The sequence below is a fragment of the Artibeus jamaicensis genome, unplaced genomic scaffold (genome assembly GCF_021234435.1).
Source record: "Artibeus jamaicensis isolate MK-2021 breed Jamaican fruit bat unplaced genomic scaffold, CSHL_Jam_final contig_384, whole genome shotgun sequence".
In the NCBI taxonomy this organism is placed as follows: domain Eukaryota; kingdom Metazoa; phylum Chordata; class Mammalia; order Chiroptera; family Phyllostomidae; genus Artibeus; species Artibeus jamaicensis.
In genome coordinates, this window is record NW_026521810.1 from 684,882 (window position 1) to 707,243 (window position 22,362).

At 39.0% G+C, this 22,362-nt stretch overlaps 1 protein-coding gene across 1 annotated transcript in view; it reads right to left on the reverse strand.

Moving 5' to 3' along the window:
- The window catches only part of RFX8 (regulatory factor X8), a 115,028-nt gene that overhangs the window by 44,918 nt on the left and 47,748 nt on the right, over positions 1–22,362 (reverse strand). Inside the window, 5 exon segments of the mRNA XM_053664531.1 lie at positions 3,164–3,298; positions 5,590–5,596; positions 6,157–6,270; positions 12,008–12,085; positions 12,644–12,722. Of these exon segments, the coding sequence (XP_053520506.1) occupies positions 3,164–3,298; positions 5,590–5,596; positions 6,157–6,270; positions 12,008–12,085; positions 12,644–12,722 (413 nt within the window).

Here is a 22,362-nt window from a genome sequence, read left to right on the forward strand (position 1 = left end):
ATACCACCTCACACTGGTGAGAATGGCCATCATAAGAAAATGAACAAACAAGTGTAGGAGAGGATGTGGAAAAAAGGGAACCCTAGTGCACTGTTGGTGGAAATGCAGACTGGTACAGCCACTGTGGAAAACAGTATGGAATTTCCTCAGAAAACTAAAAATGAAACTGCCTTTTGACCCAGCAATTGCACTGCCGGGATTATACCCTAAGATCCCTGAAACACCAATCCAAAAGAAACCATGCACTCCAGTGTTCATAGCAGCACAATTTACAGTAGCCAAGTGCTGGAAGCTACCTAAGTGCTCATCAGTAAATGAGTGGATCAAAAAACTATGGTCCATTTGCACAATGGAATTCTACACAGCAGAGAGAAAGAAGGAGCTTCTACACTTTGCTACAGCATAGATGGGACTGGAAAGCATGCTAAGTGAAATAAGCCAGGCAGTGAGGGACAAATACCATATGATATCACCTTTAATTGGAACATAATCAACAAAAGAAAAAAGTAAGCAAAATATAACTCGAGTTATTGAAAATAAGAACAATCTAACAATAGCTAAAGGGGAGTGGGGAGGGAACAGAGGAGAGAAGGGTTTTCAGGAACTACTATGAAGGACACATGGACAAAACCAAGGAGTAGAATGGAAGCAAGGGAGTGAGGTGGGTTTGTCTGGGGTGGGGGGGAATCGTTGGGGGGAAATGCAGACAAGTGTAATTGAATAACAATAAAATAACTATTAAAAAACAAGAATGAATTCAAAATTGATTAAAGGCTTACATGTTAGACTGAAACCATATAAATTCTAGAAGAAAACATAGGCAGGAAAATCTTGGACATTGCTTGTAGCAATATTTTATTGGATATTTCTCCCCAAGCAAGAGAAATAAAAGAGAAAAAAATGAACAAATAGGACTCCCTCAAACTAAAAAAGTTTTGCACCACAAAGGAAGCAGCAACAAAATTTAAAACCCACAAAATGGGAGAACATGTTCACTGATATAACTGTTAAGGGTTAATATCCAAAATTTATAATGAATTTATCATACTCAACACCAAACAAACAAATAACCCAGTTAAAAAATGGGCAAAAGACCTGAATAGATACTTCTTCAAGAAGGACATACATATGGCCAATAAACATATGAAAAGATGCTCAACATCACTAATTATCACAGAAATGCAAATTAAAACCAAAATGAGATGTCATCTTACACCTGTCATAATGGCTATCATCAGTAAATCAACAAACAAGGAGTGCTGGAGAATGTGAAGAAAGGGAAACCCTTTTGCACTGTTGGTAGTGGAGCCACTGTGGAAAGCAGTATGAAGATACAGGAAAAAAATAAAAATGGATCTTTCTTTTGACCCAGTGATTTCACTTCTGGGAATATATCTGAAGGAACCCAAAACACTAATTCTAAAGAGCATAAACAACTCTATGTTCATTGCAGTGTTATTTACAATTGCTAAGATATGGAAGCAGCCTAAATCTTCATCAGTAGATGAGTAGATAAAACAAGTATGGAACATTTACACAATGTAGCTCTACTCAGCCATTATAAAGAAGAAAATTTTACCCTTGTGACAGCATGATAGACCTTGAGACCATTATGCTAAGTGAAATAAGCTAGTCAGAAAAAGTCAACTACCATATGATTTCACTTACATATGGAACCTAATGAACGAACTAAACTAACAAGGAAAATGGGGACAGACTTGTAGATGGAGAGCAGGATAACAGCTATTGGGAACAGGGTAGGTGAAGGGAGAGAGGTATTGAGAAAAAAATGACTCAAGGATGTGTGGACTCAAATGTGGTGATTGCTGGAGGAAGGGGGCATAAAGGAACTAAACAGTAATGAAAAAATACAATAAAGATTAATAAAAAGTAAAAATATAATAATCGCTGGGTCTAGAAGGGAGTATACTGAGGTTGGAAGCAAGACATTCAACTGGCTAGGAAGCTACTGAAGTAAGCTATAGGAGTGACAGAGAGAAACGGAGGGCTTGAGTTAGGGCAGATGGTAACATGATCCTAGGAATACTGCAGCAGGCTTCTTTTCCCCTTTCAAAGAAAGTCTCAGACCTTATTTTTTCTCTGCAGTGTCCCCACCTTACTGCCTCCCTGCATGGCAACCACATGGCCCATGAGCCCACACTGGCAAGGTAAAAATTTCCAAATGGGTCAAACTGGGATCAAGATACCCAATGTGAGTACTGATCGGGGTACAGGGGTGGTGGGTAAAAATTAGATATGATCCTATTATGTGGGCACTCTGAGAAGCCAGCAAAAAATGTGCAAAGACTGACAGAAGAGTAGGGAGATAACTGTGGCAAGTTTGGTGATTACAGTGGCTCTAACCTGACCCAAGAAAAGTGGGACTTATGGATAGGGGACATTGGAGAGAGCTCTAGGCAATGATCGAGAAATTTGACACTGCCAGAAGGGAGAAAAAGGTTATTTCCAGGACCATAAAGATGGTACTCATATAGCAAGAGTGTACTAATGTTTAAAGAAAGCCATGGTTAGCCTTGAATGAGCAGCCTGAGGAAAGCCAGAGACCATAATCTGGCAGCTGATGGGAAGAAAAAGTGTTCTAGAAAGTCAGTGAGGAGACAAGATTACAGAGAAGCAGATATGCTGATGCCTCCATAGGCTGAGAGAAACTTAAAGATATGGGACGAATTTCTAAGGAGAAATTTATATTTTTTGAAGCCTCTCTGGGAGGTTTCATAGAGCACAGAGAGGTGGAAGGATATTGGTGGCAGAGCCTGCTCATTCCTGCTGGAGGGGTAATGAGTGAGGACTGTGGACTGCCCCAAGGAGTGTGTTGAAGAATAAAGGTGTGCAGTGGGCTGCCTGGAGCACCAGCCACATTCTCCCTGACTTTATGACAGTCAGGCACTTTTTCTACACCTCTAACCCCTTGGACCTACCAAAATTCCATCTGCTTATTCATAAGGGGGAATCAGTAAAAGGGTGTGGATGGATCAGTGCAGGAATACACCACTGGCACTAAAACACAAGCCACATGGTTTGAAGCAGAATTGTATTTGTGCATGAGGGGGAGAAAGGGTTACATAGCTGAGAGTCCTGCCCAGTCTGAAAGTCAAATTCTGAATCTATTCTCACAGAATTTACTTTTCTTATTGAAACCTACCTTTGAGTTTGAAGATCTATAAGAGGGTTGGAAAACCATTAAGTAGCCATAGCTTAAGTTTCTCACTAAATAACCAGACAGATTTTAGGTACTGAATAGAAACGTCTCACAGAAAATCATTAAGGAGGACAGGGACTTCCACCAAGATGGAGGTATAGGTGGATGTGCCGTGCCTTCTCACACAACCAAGTTTAGGGACAACTAAATATTAGCATCAGAAAACACAACCAGAACACGGAAAATTGAACTTTTCGGAAGTCCGTTAACAACAAATTCTTCAACCCGACCAGTAAGGGGCGAAACCGGCATCTCGTGAGGGGTTGCACAGAAGGACTGGGTCAGACCCGGGCGCGGAATCCAGACCCTCGAAACCAGACGCACGGGTTCCAAACGCAGGATTGGACCTAGTGAGCGACCGAACAACCCACCGGGTGAGCGACTGCAGAGGAGACAGTGGGGAGGCGGTGCTGCGTGTTGACTGCGGTCGCCTATCTGGGCGCGAGCGGACAGGCGAGGGAGTGGGTGGTTGGACCGGGGCCCCCGGCAGTCCCGTGGCAAGCGGCAGTAGAGGGCCCCGCCAAATCCCCGCTCTGACCATGCCCCCACATACAGCGTCACAACCCAGCGACCTGGGAGTCCAAGGCACCGCTTCTCACATTTAAAGGGCCAGAACAGACCAAAAATGTTGCAGGAAGACCTCAAAGCCCCAGAGATAAATCTAAGCGACGAAGAAATAGCAAAACTCTCAGACGCACAGTTTAAAACACTGGTCATCAGGATCCTCACAGATCTGGTTGATTATACCGACAAATTAGACAAATATATGAAGGCAAAACTAATTGAAATTAATGGAATTGCACAGAAAACCCATAGCGATGAAAAGGAAACTGGGACTCAAATCAATGGCGTGGACCAGAAGAAAGCAAATAATGGCCAAACAGAAAAGAGTCAAGGAGCAAGAATTCAAAGAAATGAGGAGAGTCTTAGGAACCTCCAGGACATCTTTAAACGCTCCAATATCCAAATTATAGGGGTACCAGAAGGGGAAAGTCACAGCCACCAGTGGAAAAATTATTTGAACAAATAATAAAAGAAAATTTCCCCAATCTGGCAAAGGAAATAGACTTCCAAGAAATCCAAGAAGCTCAGAGAGTACCAAAAAAGTTGGACTCAAGAAGAAACACACCAAGGCATATCATACTTACATTAGCCAAAATTAAAATGAAGGAGAGAATCCTAGAAGCAGCAAGAGCTAAGGGGACAATCACCTACAAAGGAGTCCCCATCAGACTGTCAGCAGATTTCTCAAAAGAGACCTTACAGGCAAGAAGGGGCTGGAAAGAAATATTCCAAGTCATGAAATCTAAAGACCTACAACCAAGATTGCTCTATCCAGCAAAACTTTCATTTAGAATGGAAGGACAGATAAGGTGCTTCTCAGATAAGATCAAATTCAAGGAGTTCATCATCACCAAGCCCTTATTATATGAAATGTTAAAGGGACTTATCTAAGAAAAAGAAGTTAAAGAAACATGAACAGTGAAAGAACAACAAGCTCACAGTTATTAACAACCACACCTAAAAGGAAAGCAAACTAAAAGAACAGCTAGATCAGGAGTGGAAACATAGAAATGAAGATCTCAAGGAGGGTTAGCAACAGGGGAGTGGGAGGAGGAGATGGGGGGAGAAGGTACAGAAAATAAGTAGCATAGACAGTAGATAGAAAATAGATGGGGGGGCAAGAATAGCATGGGAAATATAGAACCTAAAGGACTTGAGACACATGGACATAAACTAAAGGGGGGTAATGGTGGGGATGGGGGGGCAGGGTGGAGGGGAAAGAAGGGGGGGAATAGAACAACTGTAACAGCATAATCAATTTAAAAAAATAAATTAAATAAAGAAGAAAAGAAAATCATTAAGGAGGACATCTTTGATTCCCTACAATGAAAGTGAAGAGATGTGACTTCTAGCCAGTTCAGGTATCCTCTAACTACAAGTGCCCAAAAGTAACATATGCCAAATTCAGAGGGAAGGTCCCACCTAGTCCGAGGGGACAGATACCATGCAGCCATTGCCACAGCTCACTGTGTAGGAACGGAATTCAAACTTTTTCAAAGGTCTTAAAATATTAATAATTGATTTAAAAATATTTTTTAATTCTTCACCTGAGGAAGGGGGAGTAGAGAGAGACAGCCAGTGGGAGGCCATTGGAGAGAGATCAAGAGATTGGTGGCCTCCCACAAATGCCCCAACTGGGGATCAAACCCAAAGCCTAGGTATGTGCCCTGACCAGGAAGTAAAAACACAACATTTTGGTGGTTATGGGATAATGCTCCAACCAACTGAGTCACACAGACAAAGCTAATTCAAAATTTTAAAAAAGAGGTATATTTGGGTCAAACCAAAATATTTAATGGCTAAACCCAAGCCCTGGCTTTCAACATTTGTGTTAAAAAACTAGCATAACATTGCTTCCTAAAAATAAGAAAAAAAAGATAAAGGTTTGTGACTAGCTTAAAAGAACATATATTCACCACAAAAACTGTAGTGAAAATATAACTGACCCCCAAACTATAATAATCACTCTAGAGATAGAGTTTAAAAACAAACAAATCCAAACCCCCTGGCAGTTATACATGTTTTATTTTAAAGTAATTATTCTAATCACTCATTTTTAAATGTCTTCTTTTGTTGAAATTGCCAGAGAATTTTGATTCAGTTTGGGGTTCTCTGGTCACTGAAACCAAAGTCTACCGTGTATACTGCCTTTTTCCTTACATGAGATAAGTCAGACTCACTGAATTCAGAAAAAAAAAAAGCTGAGTTTTAGGGAAATATCAAAAGCTTGTGATCCTTCAACCTCACTGTTTACTGCTCAGACTCCCAAAGCCATGGGCACTGTGGTGAGAAAGGGCTGTGGTTCTAACCCCAGCCTTTGGCACCAACTTCTGGAAAGGTACAAACCAGCAACTCAGCCAATGTCTTCTTACCTTGTACATCTGCACATCATAGCATTTAAAGAGCTGGCACATCTCAGGCAATGACATAAGAATGACGGTATCTTGCTTCAGATATTTCCAAAAGGAAGTAAGCAAGTCCTCCACCTGAAGTAAGGAATGGAAGCTATCTCCAAAAACTCATTTTGGTGAAACTGATCCTCCTATATACTTAATCAGCCCCAACTGATAATGGAATGAATTTCATTCTCATTAATGTAAAAGTTAACCTATCAGCTTTTTCACTTTGGTGAAATAATGAGGAACATATTTTCACAAAGTTTTCTGGAAGGGAAAGAGTTTTAACCACAAGGGGGCCTCTGTTGATTATAATAAGATGAGGAAATGGCCAGAGCAGAGTATGGAAATAATCTTCATTGACTGATCGACCCTCGATTACTTTTCAGGTCTGAAAAAGGGTAACAGTACTTAATCAAAGATTTCCTCCTTGACCTTGAGTTAGAATTCACCCAAGGATTGGATAAGAAAAAGGAGCCTGGAGTCATTCTTCACAGTGGTATTCTTTAAAGACTGTTGTGAACGACTTTTATTTAGGAACATGTGGACAAAAAGGGGCCATATATTAACCTGACAAGCTCAGGGGAGGCCTTTGAGGGAACCTTAGAAACTCAGAGACCTAAAGTAACCACAAAGGATGGTCTGAAACTAACACTCATTAATTAAAAGTAGTTTGTGGTGGGTAGTCATGTCCTAGGCTCGTATTTTTTCCTAACAAAGGTCAATCTTTACCTTACTTAAGCCTGTCTATTTTTTAAAATTATTTTATTATTGTTCAATTACAGTTGTCTGTATTTTCTCTCCCGCCACTCCGTCCAAACCCACCACCCTCCCTTGCTTCCATTCTACTCCTTGGTTTTGTCCATGTGTCCTTCATAGTAGTTCCTGAAAACCCTTCTCTCCTCTGTTCCCTCCCCACTCCCCTTTAGCTATTGTTAGATTGTTCTTATTTTCAATAACTCGAGTTATATTTTGCTTACTTTTTTCTTTTGTTGATTATGTTCCAATTAAAGGTGATATCATATGGTATTTGTCCCTCACTGCCTGGCTTATTTCACTTAGCATGCTTTCCAGTCCCATCTATGCTGTAGCAAAGTGTAGAAGCTCCTTCTTTCTCTCTGCTGTGTAGAATTCCATTGTGCAAATGGACCATAGTTTTTTGATCCACTCATTTACTGATGAGCACTTAGGTAGCTTCCAGCACTTGGCTACTGTAAATTGTGCTGCTATGAACACTGGAGTGCATGGTTTCTTTTGGATTGGTGTTTCAGGGATCTTAGGGTATAATCCCGGCAGTGCAATTGCTGGGTCAAAAGGCAGTTTCATTTTTAGTTTTCTGAGGAAATTCCATACTGTTTTCCACAGTGGCTGCACCAGTCTGCATTTCCACCAACAGTGCACTAGGGTTCCCTTTTTTCCACATCCTCTCCTACACTTGTTTGTTCATTTTCTTATGATGGCCATTCTCACCAGTGTGAGGTGGTGTCTCATTGTGTCTGTTATCTTTTTGCATCTATGATAACATACCTTTGGAATGTCAAGGTCACTTTTCTTTTTCCAAACCCCTTGGGCACAAGTTGAGACTACAAATCTCCTCATTGTTATCACTATCATGTTAATTGTTGACTGTTAACTATCCTGTACTCATGTGTCTAAAAGAAATATGAATATTAGAGAGTAAATATTCATTTGGAGAGTAAAGAGAGACTGCATGTGACAATTACCTGGGAATAAAAATATCTCCACTTCTTTATTGAATACCTTTAGCAAGGGCTAATATGTACTATTGTCTTTCTAATAAAAAGGCTCTATTTTAATTCTTAAAAAAATAAATATGCATTTTATTTTACTTTTTATCGAATCCCAGAGTTCCCCATCCCCCAAGTGCTTTGCTTTCTTCCACCTCCCTAATCTATTACAAATTGATTTCAGGTAATCCCTTTATGTCTCCTCCTTTGATTGTAATATATAAATAAGGTGCTAAAATGCCATTCTCAGGAGCATTTCTCAATTTATTGAGATTTTGCTTCCTGGCAATTGTTGTCAGTTTGTCTCAAATAAAATCACCAAAAATTCTTGATAGGTTTGAATGTTTGTTACATTAACAGACAAAATAGCAGCTTTCTTTTCTTTATTTTCTCCCATGTTCACTTTTCAGATTCTATGATTGAACCAGGTGGCCAAACTGAGCTGCCAGTTAATAAAGACTTTTAAATATTGGGGATTTCTGCAGGCTCTAGTATTCTAAGGCATGGCACCCCTGACACAAGAACTCGGCAGGGACTTCAGGCAAGATACCACTTCCCTTCTGTAGGCTGTCAAGGAAGTTGGGGCCAACTCTTAGGTTACCTGATCTAAAACCCTGTTATTAGGTGTGTGAATTCCAGAGAAGCCATCTCCAAAGAGACTCATAGTTATTCAACAACAACAAAAAATGCTGTAGTGAGACAAGTGGAATATATTAACCCTTTCCTTCTCAGGTTGGTAATTTTGGAGTATGACATTTTGGGGTTGATGGGTTTGAATGAGACATTAGTCATGGGCTCATCTCTGCTGATTCCCTCACTCCCTGTGTCCAAGTGATCAAGTCCTGTTGCATCTACTTCAGAAACATTCCTCTCTAATTTCATTGCCACTGCTCCTGTTATGACAGCCTTCATTGTTTCTTACCCTGCCTATGACAAAACCTCCTGACCACCCTTTCTTCTCCAATATGGCAATCTTTGTCACTGCTCCCACACTCTTCTCAATAAGTCATGATTCTTCACAGGGCATGCAAGGCCTTTTCTAGCACCAGCCTACTTTCCTGCCTCCCCTTTAGCTTCTCTCCTTTAGATGATGATCCTTTTGTTATTTGTCTATGAACATCTTGCTGCCTTTGCACACACTTACTATTCTACCTGGAATCTCTTTCCCACTCCATTTTAGTCTGTTGAACCCCTGCTTTTCTACTAGAGTCCAGCCGCATGTCCTCCTCTTGGGAGTCAACCCCTGCCATCTCTGCTTCTGGGCACCCACAACAGTCAAATCATACTGCTATTCTACAACTTACCATACTGTATCATATATATTGGCTTATATTGTTTCTTTTAGTACTGGATTACCAACTTATCAAGATTTATGGACACTACTAGTTCTGGAAATGATACTGGTCATAGGGTAAGAATTAAGTTAATATTAATGAGTGAATGAAGAAAATGAGAAATATAACAAATATCCAATGTGGGTGGATATTTTAAACATTGCATTAATAGGACAGGGGCCATTTTGAAGACATCTTGGTCTCTATCTCACTATTATGCTTTACACTGAATATGTAGTTACTAAATGTACTCATGCCGAATGAATATTATCACCCAAAGCTGAAATATTTAGAACAGTAAAGCATTGGACAAGTTTTAATTTAAATGTGTACTTGTTTCCCTACATTTCCATTTTTTTACTGCAAAAGATAAAACTCAGAATAGTTAAAGGATTTATTCATTTTTTTCCACAATCTAGTCATTGATACAGGGTGCAGCCGGGGGCCCCAAATAGGGATTTATAAAATGGCCAGAACTCAGAGTGTTGAGAAAATATTTAAAAAATATATAGGATGTCCTCACCTCTGGCAAGTCTGAACCACTGGGATGGGACACATGGAGCAGAGCCATTGAGAGCTGTTCTTAGTAGCAAGTTTTGCAACTAATCTCAGGCATGGTCATTTAACATAACTATAACTATAACTATACCAACTATAACTATAACAACTATAACTATAACTATAACTAACTTATAACAACTATAACACTATAACTATAACAACTATAACTATATATATTACTAATTATGCCATTACCATTGTCCTGTTTCACTCCCTTCATTCCCCTCCACCCTGCACAACCCCTCCCCCACATTCCCCCCTTTAGTTTATGTCTAGGTGTCACAAGCTCTTTAGATCCTATATTTCCCATACTATTCTTGCCCTCCCCCCTATTATATACCTATCATCTATGCTACTTATTCTCTGTACCTTCTCCCCCCTTTTCCTCCTCCCACTCCGCTGTTGCTAACCCTTCATGTGATCTCCATTTTTATGGTTCCGCTCCTGATCTAGTTGTCCTCTTAGTTTGCTTTTGTTTTAGGTGTGGTTCTTAATAACTGTGAGTTTGCTGTCCTTTCACTGTTCATCTTTTTTATCTTCCTTTTCTTAGATAAGTCCCTTTAACATTTCATATAATAAGGGCTTGGTGATGATGAATTCCTTGAATTTGACCTTATCTGAGAAGCACTTCATCTGCCCTTCCATTCTACATGAAAGCTTTGCTGGATAGAGCAATCATGGATGTAGGTCACTTCCCCAATTTGGCAAAGACAATAGACTTCCAGGAAATACAGGAAGCTCAGAATCCCAAAGAAATTGGACCCAAGAAGGAACACACCAAGGCACATCATAATTACATTAGCCAAAATTAAAATGAAGGAGAGAATCCTAGAAGTGGCAAGAGATAAGGGGACAGTCACCTACAAAGGAGTTACCGTCAGACTGTCAGCTGATTTCTCAAAAGAGACCTTACAGGCAAGAAGGGGATGGAAAGAAGTATTCCAAGTCATGAAATCCAAAGACATAAGTATAACTTTTAACTGGTTTCATGGATATGTTGAATAGCTGCGGCCATGCTTTGAGCCAGGGAGATGGGAGTGACTTCAACCCATGATGTAACTTCCCCTGGTTACAGCACCTGAGTAATAACTAAGAGATGATTGGATCCATGTCATAGGGCCACGCCTGCCTGGACTTACTATGGCAGCCCAGAAAAGCTGGGAAAATATGGGAATGCTGGCAGGTGTAGCTGATTGTGGGAGGACTCAGATGGGACTGCAGAGGAAAATTGGCCCTGGGACTTAAACCTAGGTGTGGTAGCTATGCAGGAGAGCACCATGTGGCTTTGGTGAGGGCTGGGATCATGCAGCTTTGGGGTGCTCCCTTTTGCCATGTAGCTTAGGAAGCAGGAGAGATCTTCGTGGGAAGAAAAGGGGTGAAAGGACTCTTGCTGGTGAGCCATGAGAAGGTGCCACATGGTTTTGAATTAACTGGAGATTGCCGTGGCAACACAGCTGATGCTGCTGGGAACCAAGGGGGCTATCTGAGCCACAGACTTCTATGTCTTTTTCTGAGATACTGTAACCTGAACTGGGTAGAGGGGGAAGGAAGGACTGTGTGCATTTGTGGGTGTTCTAAGGGACTTTGGGATCTCAAGAGTAATTAAGTCATTACTCTTAAGTTTGTATAACTTTTGAATAAATAATTCCTTTCCTTTTCACCAATCTCTGGCATTAAGAGATGTAATTTCCTCATGTCAGGCAAGGCAAACCTAGTACAGGGAGACCCCACGAGAAGGGGGAGGTCCATTTGGTAACAGTATATTATTCTCCCCCTCCACGGGTCTGTTCTGTAATATCATGATTATATCCACATCAAATCACCCTACTTCAAAGCCTTGCTTCTTTTTCAGTTAGTATGCATCAATAAAATAACTCTTTAGCATTATTGAAAATCTCAGAGTGAATAATATTACCAATACTTTCAAAAGATGCTGTAATTAGGATCTAAAAAATCGCTGAATTATATTTAAAGCATAAAATTAGATATATTAGCACCTGGGGAAATTGCCAAATGATTAAACTGAATAAAAATATCACCCTCAAGAATTCATTAACTATAAAATAGCTGAATTCTAAGCCCTTCGGTGCAGTGAATTACCTCTCGGCATCTCTTGAGGGGTCTTTTCAGTAAAATGGTTAATAATGAGTCATAAACATTTGTATTTTATAGATAAAATCTTACCCTTTCAAGTTCTTGGTTCCTCATCTTCCATAAAATGTCTTGGCAAGAGTTGCAGTATTCATCAGCAAGAAAAGACATTTAAGAAGGAGGTGAAAAATTATTTCAGTTTGCAGGCTACTTCAAGAATGAACTTGCTCATCAAAGGCCATTCTGAAGTCCTTGGAGGCTGTTGCACTTCTGATATGACAGTGGTTGAGTATCTGTAAAGTAATGTATAATTTATTGACCTAAAACTGATGTACCTTCAGTTTAAATATCATAACTCCAGGGCCTATACCACCCTTTGTAAAGGTCATCAATCATTGACATTTTTCTCCTTAAACCCTGATTTTTCTCCTTCATAACCCCAGTCCCAGGTTCTAGAAAATCCACATTCTCTTCCCCTCTCAGTTACAGAATGCTCTCACTCTAGAAGATGACAGAGTGGTCCCAGGTGGAGCCTTTCTATAGAACAAGAGAGGAAACCTGAATTTCCTGACCACCACCAAGCCCAGGAAAAAGGTTGTTTTTCACAGACCTGGGTCAAGGCATATATTACTCATCTAGTACAGCAATTGTAATAGGTGAGTAAAAAGATGCTTACTGCCTGAGGTATCAAAGACATAAAAAGATAGTCTCCCCAGGGTGCAAGCCCACCATTTTATAGGAGTACTTCTTTGCCAGTTCTTGCTCCCACAATAAACATCTTCTGAATTCAAACACAATCTTATTGACTCTGTTATCAGTAAATAATTTTCACACTAGAAACAATTTACATTATTTTTTTAATAAAATTTATTTTCTCACATATAAACTATGCAATAATCATATCACTACTATAGGTTAATGTTCTATATAATTTATCTATACCTCTTCATACTTTATTGATCCCAGCAAATTTCTCCCTTATTTCATTTCAAATGATACTAACCTTTCTTTATAATTCTATTAATTATGGTAAGCAAGAAAGAGTTAGGACTATATTAGCCAGATGTATCACTCTTGTGGTCATGTATTACAAGTGCTGTATAGTTAGATGCAGTGAAAATATTATCTAAAATTTAATGCCACAAATATATTTTCACAACTCCTGTCCACCAAATTGTCCCTCCTTGAGTTGTTATATCTGTAAATGGCTAGTTGTATCATAAATCTCAGGTCCGAACTAATGAGGAAAATGAGAAGTACAGACTTTCCTTTACAAGAACAATTTATGGGAAGGTAAATAATTTCTATTAAGGAGGAAAGAAGGTAACCATTAATGATTAAAGCCAGTATTTTTCAAGTGCGGTCCTGAAATCATCGATATTAGAGTCCGTGGGGATGCTTGGGGTTCATCTCCTTAGAGTTCTAGTAAATCAGATGAGCCAGAAATCTAATTTTAACTAGCTTCCCAAATGAGCCATATGTACACTCAAATTGAGAACATCAGCTCTAGGCAGACTGTTCTTTGTCCCACTCTTCATGAATCTGTACATTGCCACATGGCAAATGCAATATAGTTTCATGTGTTCAGAAGAAGTTATCTGAAAATACACTATCATAGTAATTAAAAATTATTACAAGGGGAATATAAGTAAGCTTATATTAAAACAATAAAAAGTAAATTTATGTGTCTCTGAAATTAATTCCCTCAGGCCTCTTCCTGGGAACAGAACTGATATTTCAGTAAACAAAAAAATTTAAATCATAAGCTGAAATATTTTCTTCAAAATATAAACAATCAGAAACAAAAATGTGTGGCAAATAACTCCACTGAAGTTTGAATTTCTGCAGGAGAACACACTCAGTAATGAATTAGAGGGATTCCCACACTAGAAAAGTCATTCATCAAAATAACAAAGAAAAAAGTGAGAAATTCTATTTAGCTTTTCCAGGTATATTAAGTGCATTTGGAATTTTTAACAGATCCAGAAATGTCACAGAAATTATTATCATTCATTTATTCTATCAACCTTCAGTGAGCACATATCATGTGGCAACTCCTATAGATACAATGGGGGATCCTTTCGGTCATGCCAACCCCTTTTGGCACCATCTGCCTCCCCTGAGTTACTCCACCAATTCTCCTCAATACTTTTGTTTTTCCTGTATCCTTAAAGATAATACTCCCAGAATTACCACCCTATGGCAAATGTGTCCCGTTAATTTCCTTCTAAAGATGCCTCAATGGTTATTACAATTTTCTTGATGAAATCCAAATTCCTCAGCCTGGCATTGACAAGTTGTCTATTATCTGGGCCTCACTCAGACAGAGTCTCTCGTTCCACAACATTCTCACCTCTGACTCCTCACTGCCCATATACCTTTCAGCACAAATGCAAGCTAACATCCTCAAGATGAATGTCTTCTACAGAAGGATCATTTTGACCCTTCCAGAGCTAGCTCAAGGGCAGTGTGGCAGGCAGAATAATGGCTGCAAAACTTCCACATCCTAATCCCTGGCAAAAGGGACTTTGCAGATGTGATTAAGGATAAGGACCTTGAGATGGGAAGATGATGCTGGATCATCCAGTTGACCCCCAATACAATAAAAAGGTCCTTAAAAATCAAAGGACCTTTCCCAGGTGCAGAGAATCAAATAAGTCAGAATGGAGAAGGACTCAGCCAGCCTTTGACATCTTTGAAAACTGAGAAGAGCCACAAGGAACAAGGCAGCCTCTAGAAACTGGAAAAGACAAGGAATAGATTCTCCCTCAAGTCTCCCAGAAAGAACACAGCTCTGCCAACCCTTTGCTCTTAGCCTGGTGAGAAATCTTTTGGACTTGTGACAAGTAGAGCTGGAAGATAATAAGTTTGTGCTGCTTTAAGCCATTACATTTGTGTTCATTTATTATAGCAGCAATATAAAATGGACACAGGCAATGTTTTCTGGAGAGGCACACAAAACTTTGGACTTCCCAAACTTCTGACAGCCTGTACTGTGCATTGAAGAGAACAATTTTTTCATGTCTACATGAGTTCTCCACCTATAAAATGGTACTCCACTCAAGGAAAGAGACCATTTTTTTTGTTGTTCTTTATGTTTTTAGTTTTTTCCATATCTCATTCAGCCTTCAAGAGTGCTCGTCACAAAACAGGGTTGTTTTTTAACCTGAAACTTTTTTTTTTTTTTTTTTTTTTGCTGGTGCAAGAGGAAAGAGGTTTATTCAGGTGCCACACAACCTGGGAGAATGGTGGACTCACATCTCAAAGAACACGTAACTTTTTTTAAAAGATTTTATTTATTTATCTTTAGAGGGGAAGGGAACAGAGGGGGGAGAAATATCAATGTATGGTTGCCTCTTGTGCATCCCCTGCTGGGAACTGGCCTGCAACCCAGGCATGTGCCCTGACTGGGAATTGAACTGGTGACCCTTTGGTTCATGGCCCAAACTCAATCCACTGAGCTACACCATTCAGGGCACAAAACAGGTTTTTAAAACATGTCCATTCATTTGTCAACAAGACGGCATCAAAGTGCTAGCAACTGTCTTGGCCAACTAAAATAAAATTTAACTCATGATGTCATAGCTATTAACAGTTCTGGTCTCTTAATTCAAAGAGCTATAACTGTACTATAAAGACACTTTCACACAGATTTATTGTTCAAAACTTATGCAACCTTTTTAAAAAATTAATTTATTATTATTATTTTAAATTTTATTTAGTTATTTTTCAAGTACAGTTTTTTGTCTATTTTTCCCATCCAAGCCCACCCCCCGTCCCGTGCTCCCCGCCTCTCCCCCAACCCTCCAGCCCTCGTCCCGGCATCCCTCACATTTGTTCCCCCAAATCCCTACCCCTTCCCCCTTAACTTCCCTTCCCTCTCCCCTCTGGTCACTGTCCCCTTGTTCTCTATTTCAGTGTCTTTGTTTTTTATTCTGCTGGCTTGTTTGTTTTGTTGTTTAGCTTCCTGTTAAAGGTGAGATCATACGGTATTTGTCTTTCAACACCTGACCTATTTAACTCAGCATAATGCTTTCCAGTTCCATCCATGTTGTTGCAAAGGGTAGGAGCTCCTTCTTTCTCTCTGCTGCATAGAATTCCATTGTGTATACGTACCACAATTTTTTGATCCATTCATTTACTGATGGGCACCTAGGTTGCTTCCAACTCTTGGCTATTGTAAATTGTGCTGCTAAGAACATTGTGGTGCATAGGTTCTCTGAAATTGATGTTTTAGGATTCTTGGGATATAATCCTAGCAGTGGAATTGCTGGGTCAAAAGGCAGGTCCATTTTTATTTTTCTGAGAAAATTCCATACTGTTTTCCATAATGGTTGTACCAGCCTACAGTCCCACCAACAGTGAACTAAGGACCCCTTTTCTCCACAACCTCTCCAACATTTGTTGTTTGTTGCTTTACTTATGATAGCCATCCTGACTGGTGTAAAGTGGTATCTCATTGTGGTTTTAACTTGCATCTCTCTGATAGCTAACTATATTGAGAATATTTTCATGTGTCTCTGGATCCTCTGTATGTCCTGCTTGGAGAAGTGTCTGTTCAAGTCCTTTTCCCATTTTTTAATTGGGTTATTTGTCTTCTTAGAGTGGAGTCGTGTAAGTTCTTTGTATATATTGGAGATTAAACCCTTGCCTGAGGTATCATTGGCACTTATGTTTTCCATTACACTTGGTTGTACTTTTAATTTAATACTGTTTTCTTTAGCCACACAGAAGCTTTTTATTTTGATGAGATGCCATTTATTTATTCTTTCCTTTATGTCCTTTGCTCTAGGGGACATATCAGTAAAAAAGGTGCTGTGTGAAATATCTGAGATTTTCTTGTCAATGTTTTCCTCTAGAACTTTAATAGTGTCACGGCTTATATTTAAGTCTTTTATCCACCTTGAATTTATTTTGGTGTATGGTGTAAGTTTGTGCTCAAGTTTCATTTTTTTGCATGTAGCAGTCCAGTTCTCCCAACACCATTTGTTGAAGAGGCTATCGTCACTCCATTTTATGTTATTGCCCCCTTTGTCAAATGTTAATTGACTGTAGAGAGTTGGGTTGATTTCTGGGATCTCTGTTCTTTTCCATTGGTCTATGTGCCTGTTTTTATACCAGTACCAGGCTGTTTTGATTACAGTGGTCTTGTGATACAGTTTGATATCAGGTACTGTGATCCCTCCTACTTTGTTCTTTTTTCTCAAAAGTGCAGCTGCTATTCGGGGTCGTTTATGATTCCAAATAAATTTTTGAAGTCTTTGTTCTATGTCTGTGAAATATTCCATTGGTACTTTAATAGGTATTGCATTGAATCTGTATATTGCTTTGGGTAGTATGGACATTTTGATGATGTTAATTCTTCCAATCCATGAACAAGGTATATGTTTCCATTTGTTTGTGTCTTCCCTGGTTTATTTCTTCAGTGCTGTGTAGTTTTCTGCATACAGGTCTTTTACCTCCTTGGTTAGGTTTATTCCCAGATATTTTATTTTTCTTTTTGCTATATCGAATGGGATTTTTTTCTTGATTTCTGCTTCTGCTGTTTCATTGTTAGTATACAAAAATGCCTTTGATTTCTGGATATTGACTTTGTATCCTGCTGTTTTGCCACACTCATTAATTAGTTCGAGCAGTTTTTGGTAGAGTCTATAGGATTTTCCATGTACACTATCATGTCATCTGCAAACAGTGACAGTTTTGTTTCCTCCTTTCCTATTTGGATGCCCCTTATTTCCTTGTCTTGTCTGATTGCTGTGGCCAAAACTTCCAAAACTATATTAAATAGAAGTAGTGAAAGTGGACATCCTTGTCTTGTTCCTGATCTTAGTGGAAAAGCTTTTAGTTTTTGCCCATTGAGTATGATGTTGGCTGTAGGTCTCTCATATATGGCCTTTATTACATTGAGGAATGGTCCCTCTATTCCCACTTTGCTGAGTGTTTTTATCATAAATGGATGTTGTACCTTATCAAAAGCTTTTCCCACATCTATTGATATGATCATGTGGTTTTTGTCTTTGCTTTTGTTTATGTGATGAATTACATTTACTGATTTGCGAATGTTGAACCAACCTTGCATCCCTGAGGTGACTCCCACTTGGTCATGGTGTATAATCTTTTGGATATATTGTTGGATGTGATTTGCCAATATTTTGTTGAGGATTTTAGAGTCTATGTTCATCAGTGATATTGGCCTGAAGTTTTTTTTGTTTGTTGTATCACTATCTGGTTTTGGAATTAGGATGATGCTGGCTTCATAAAAGGAGTTTGGGAGTTTTCCATCGTTTTGGATATTTTGGAATAGTCTGTGAAGAATAGGGGTTAGCTCTTCCTTAAATGCTTTGTAGAATTCTCCTGTAAACCCATCTGGTCCAGGGCTTTTGTGGGATGGGAGTCTTTTGATTACTGCTTCAATTTCTTTTGCTGCTATTGGTGTGTTTAGATTTTCTGTTTCTTTTTCATTAAGTTTTGGAAGATTACATCTTTCTAGAAATGTGTCCATTTCCCCTAGGTTTTCAAATTTCTTGGCATACAGTTCTTCACAGTAATTTCTTATAGTCCTTTGTATTTCTGTGGGGTCAGTTTTAATCTCTCCTCTTTTATTTCTGATTGTGTTTATTTGGGTTCTCTCCTTTTCTTGATGAGCCTGCTTCAAGGCTTGTTGATTTTGTTTATCTTTTCAAAAAACCAGCTCCTGGATTCATTGATTTTAAGAATTGTGCTTTTAGTCTCTATGTCACTTAATTCTGCTCTGATCTTGGTTATTTCCTTCCTTTTACTTGCTCTGAGCTGTCTTTGTTGTTGTTCCTCAAGTTCTTGCAGGCATAGGGTTAGGTTCTTTGTTTGAAATGTTTCTATTTTTTTTTTTAGGTAGGCCTGTATTGCTATAAACTTCCCTCTCAGGACTGCCTTCACTGTTTCCCATAAGTTTTGGGTTGTCTTGAGTTCATTTTCATTTGTTTCCAGAAACTTTTTGATTTCTTCTTTAATTTCATTCTTGACCCATACATTTTTTAATACCATGCTATTCAATCTCCATGATTTTGAATGTTTTGGGTCTTTTTTCTTGGGTTTGTTTTTCAGTTTCAGTCCCTTGTAATTGAAGAAAATGCTCGGTATGATTTCAGTATTCTTAAATTTGTTGAGGCTTGTTTTGTGTCCTATCGTATGGTCTATCTTTGAAAATGTTCCATGTGCACTTGAAAAGAATGTGTATTTAGCTTCTTTGGGAAGAAGGGTTCTATATGTATCAGTTAAGTCCATTTCTTCTAGGATATTGTTCAATTCCACAATATCTTTGTTGATATTTTGTTTGGAAGATCTGTGCAATTTTGACAGTGGGGGTGTTAAAACCTCAAACTATAATTGTGTTGCTGTCAATATCTTTCTTGAAGTCCTCTAAGATTTTTTTTTTATATATTTGAGTGCTCCTATGTTGGTTGCATATATATTTACAATGTTTATGTGTTCTTGGTGGAGTCTTCCCTTGAGTATTATGAAGTGACCTTCTGGGTCTGTCTTTACGAACCCTTTTTTGAAGTATATTTTGTCTGCAACGAGTGTTGCTACTCTGGCTTTTTTCCCCCTGGCTGTTTGCTTAGAAAATTTGTTTCTAGCCCTTTACTTTTAGTTTGTGTAGGTCTTTTTTTCCTGAGGTGGGTCTCTTGTAGGCAGCAAATGTGAGGGTCATGCTTTCTTATCCATTCAGCTATTCTATGTCTTTTGATTGGAACATTAATCCATTTACGTTTCAGGTTATTATTGATAGGTACTTATTCATTGCCATTTTTATACCTGTGCATCTCATTGTCTCTCTCTTTTTCTTCCTTTCCTTAAAGCAGAGCTTTTAGTATTTCATGCAGAGCTGGCTTGGTGGAGGCATATTCTTTTAGACTTCTCTTGTCTTGGAAGCTTTTTATTTGGCCTTCTGTCTTGATTGAGAGACTTGCTGGGTAGAGTAGCCTTTGTTGCTGGCCTCTGGTTATCCTTACTTGGAATATTTCTTGCCATTCTTTTCTGGCTTGGAGTGTTTTTATTGAGAAGTAAGTAGCTAACCTTATTGGGGCTCCCTTGTATGTTACTTCCTATTTCTCCTTTGCTGCCTTTAAGATTTTCTCTTTGTCTTGGAATTTTGCCATTTTAATTATGATGTGTCTTGAAGTGGGCCTGTTTTGGTTCCTCTTGATTGGGACTCTCTGTGTTTCCTGGATTCATGTGAGTTTTCCCCTCACTGAATCAGGAAAGTTTTTCAGCATTACTTTTTCAAATAGGTTTTCTACCCGTTTGCTGTTCTTCTCCTTCTGGTATCTCTATTATTCGGATATTATTATGTTTCACATTATCTTGCATTTCTCTTAATCCCTCTTCATTCTTTCTGAGCCTCTTTTCCTTTTCTTGCTCTTTCTGGGTGTTTTTTCTACTTTGTCTTCCAACTTGCTGATCTGATCTTCAGCTTCATTGATCCTGCTTTTGATTTATTTTACTGTGTTCTTCAGTTCAGAAATTGTATTCTTCATTTCCTCTTGGGCCTGTTGATTATTTCTATTTCTTTTTTCATGCTGATATAGTTTGCAGTGAGTTCATTGTAGTTCCCCTGTAGTTTCTGGTAGCTCATTATGAGCTCTTTGAACTTCCTAATAAGCAGTGCTTTGAATTCAATATCTGATAGTTGACTTGCCTCTATTTCATTTAGCATTCTTTCTGAGGCTTCCTCTTTTCCTTTCATTGGGGAGTTGTTTCTTTGTCTTTTCATTGTTTGTCAGACTCTTCTTGTTAGCTTCAGCTTCTCAGACTGATTTCTTCTGGCTTCCTGGATTTATGGTGTGAACTTCTATGCTATAATATCTGTGAGATTCAGTGATGTAGTCTCCTCGACCTTGCCAGCTCGCCAGTCTTGGGCTGTCCTTTATGTTTACTCTGAGTTTGTCTTTGGGCATTTGTTGTTTCTGGTTCTTTTTTTTTTCTGTGGGTCCTTTCCACCAGCTGGTGAACTGATGGTTCCTCTTTCCGCTATCTATTTTAATTTTCTGTGCTGGTGAGGGCAGGTTGCATTGAAGCTAGTTCTGCATGTACAGGGTTTTGAGGATTCCGTTTTGCTCTTGTTCAGTTTGTTGCCCTGGATAGTTTCTCCACTGTTTAGTTGTACTTCCAGATACATCTTGGGTTGAGGTTTGTGTGGTTTCTACTCCCTCCTTCACATTCTTCTGTTGTTATCTGTTGGTGGTTCATTTGTTGTTGGATTTCCTCTTCCCTTGGGTATCCTGGTGTTGTTCACTGCTTCCACATATTCTTTTTTTGTTGTTGTTTTTGTGATCAGTTGGAGGGGAAGGAAAACTGGTTTATGACAGCAGGAGGGTATTCTATGATATTTACAGTAGCAGCCAATAGAGAAGAGGTAGGAGATCTGCTGGCTATGTAGAGCAATAACCATAATGTTCAACCCAACTAGCCACTTTTTAGAAAGGATGGATAGAAGATAAGGCTCTTTTTGGGGTGAGTAGGCTTGTGATTTGGATCTAGAAAGGAGTGAGGTTGAGGGAAGTCATATTCTGAGGTAAGGTGAGAATAAAGGATGGTAAATAGGTGTAATGTGAAAGAGAATAGAGTTAGCCACTACAGTATTATAGTTCAGGCAACAATGTAGTGGGCTAAGATCGGGGGGAGCGTGTTGTGTAGTATTTAAAATAGTATGTAACAGGTATTTTTTACAATAATATTAGAGCAACATTCATATGACAGAATCTATGATATACCAAGATTAGGGAGTATTGGACTTTCAATAGGGTGCTAACTGGGCAAGGGGAAGTAAAGGACAGTAAATTAGCAATACGCTATGGTTGAGGGGACAGGGGAAACCTGGCAAGTGATACAATATATCCAGCCAAGGTAAAGAAGACTATAGAGAAAGAGGAGGAATACAGAGATACTATTAAAATAAAAGATGTAAGAATAATGAAAAAATTCAAATATGCAGTAACTTGTACCTTTTCTGTTATAGCAAAGTGAATTTTGTCTCTCTGTCTCTACTGTTGGGATGCCCCCTCTTTTAGTCCAACTCTGGTCTTTTCGGCATTCCAAGTCTTTTGTCTCACTTCAGGGGAAGGGGGGGTGGGAAAAATGCAGCAGAAGGGAGGAGAAAATAATAGTTTGGAAAGAAAGGAAGAAGGAATAAAACAAGAAAGAAGAAGAGAGAGGGTAAGAATATTAAAAGGTAAAACTAATAAAGTTAAGAAATTTAAAAAATATATTAAAAAAAACCCCTATTGTTGCTTTCCAGCTGGTCAAACCATTTTTTCTGGTCACACTAGCTGCAGCAGACTGAGGGGTGTTTGGTGTGGCTTTTCTCCCTTCTGGGTGAACTCAGCCAGTCTCACATGTGCTCTTCCAAGATCTGGATGAGCGCCTCTCCCCAGTGCCTCCTCAGAGCAGACTTTCCCCAGTGTTCACAG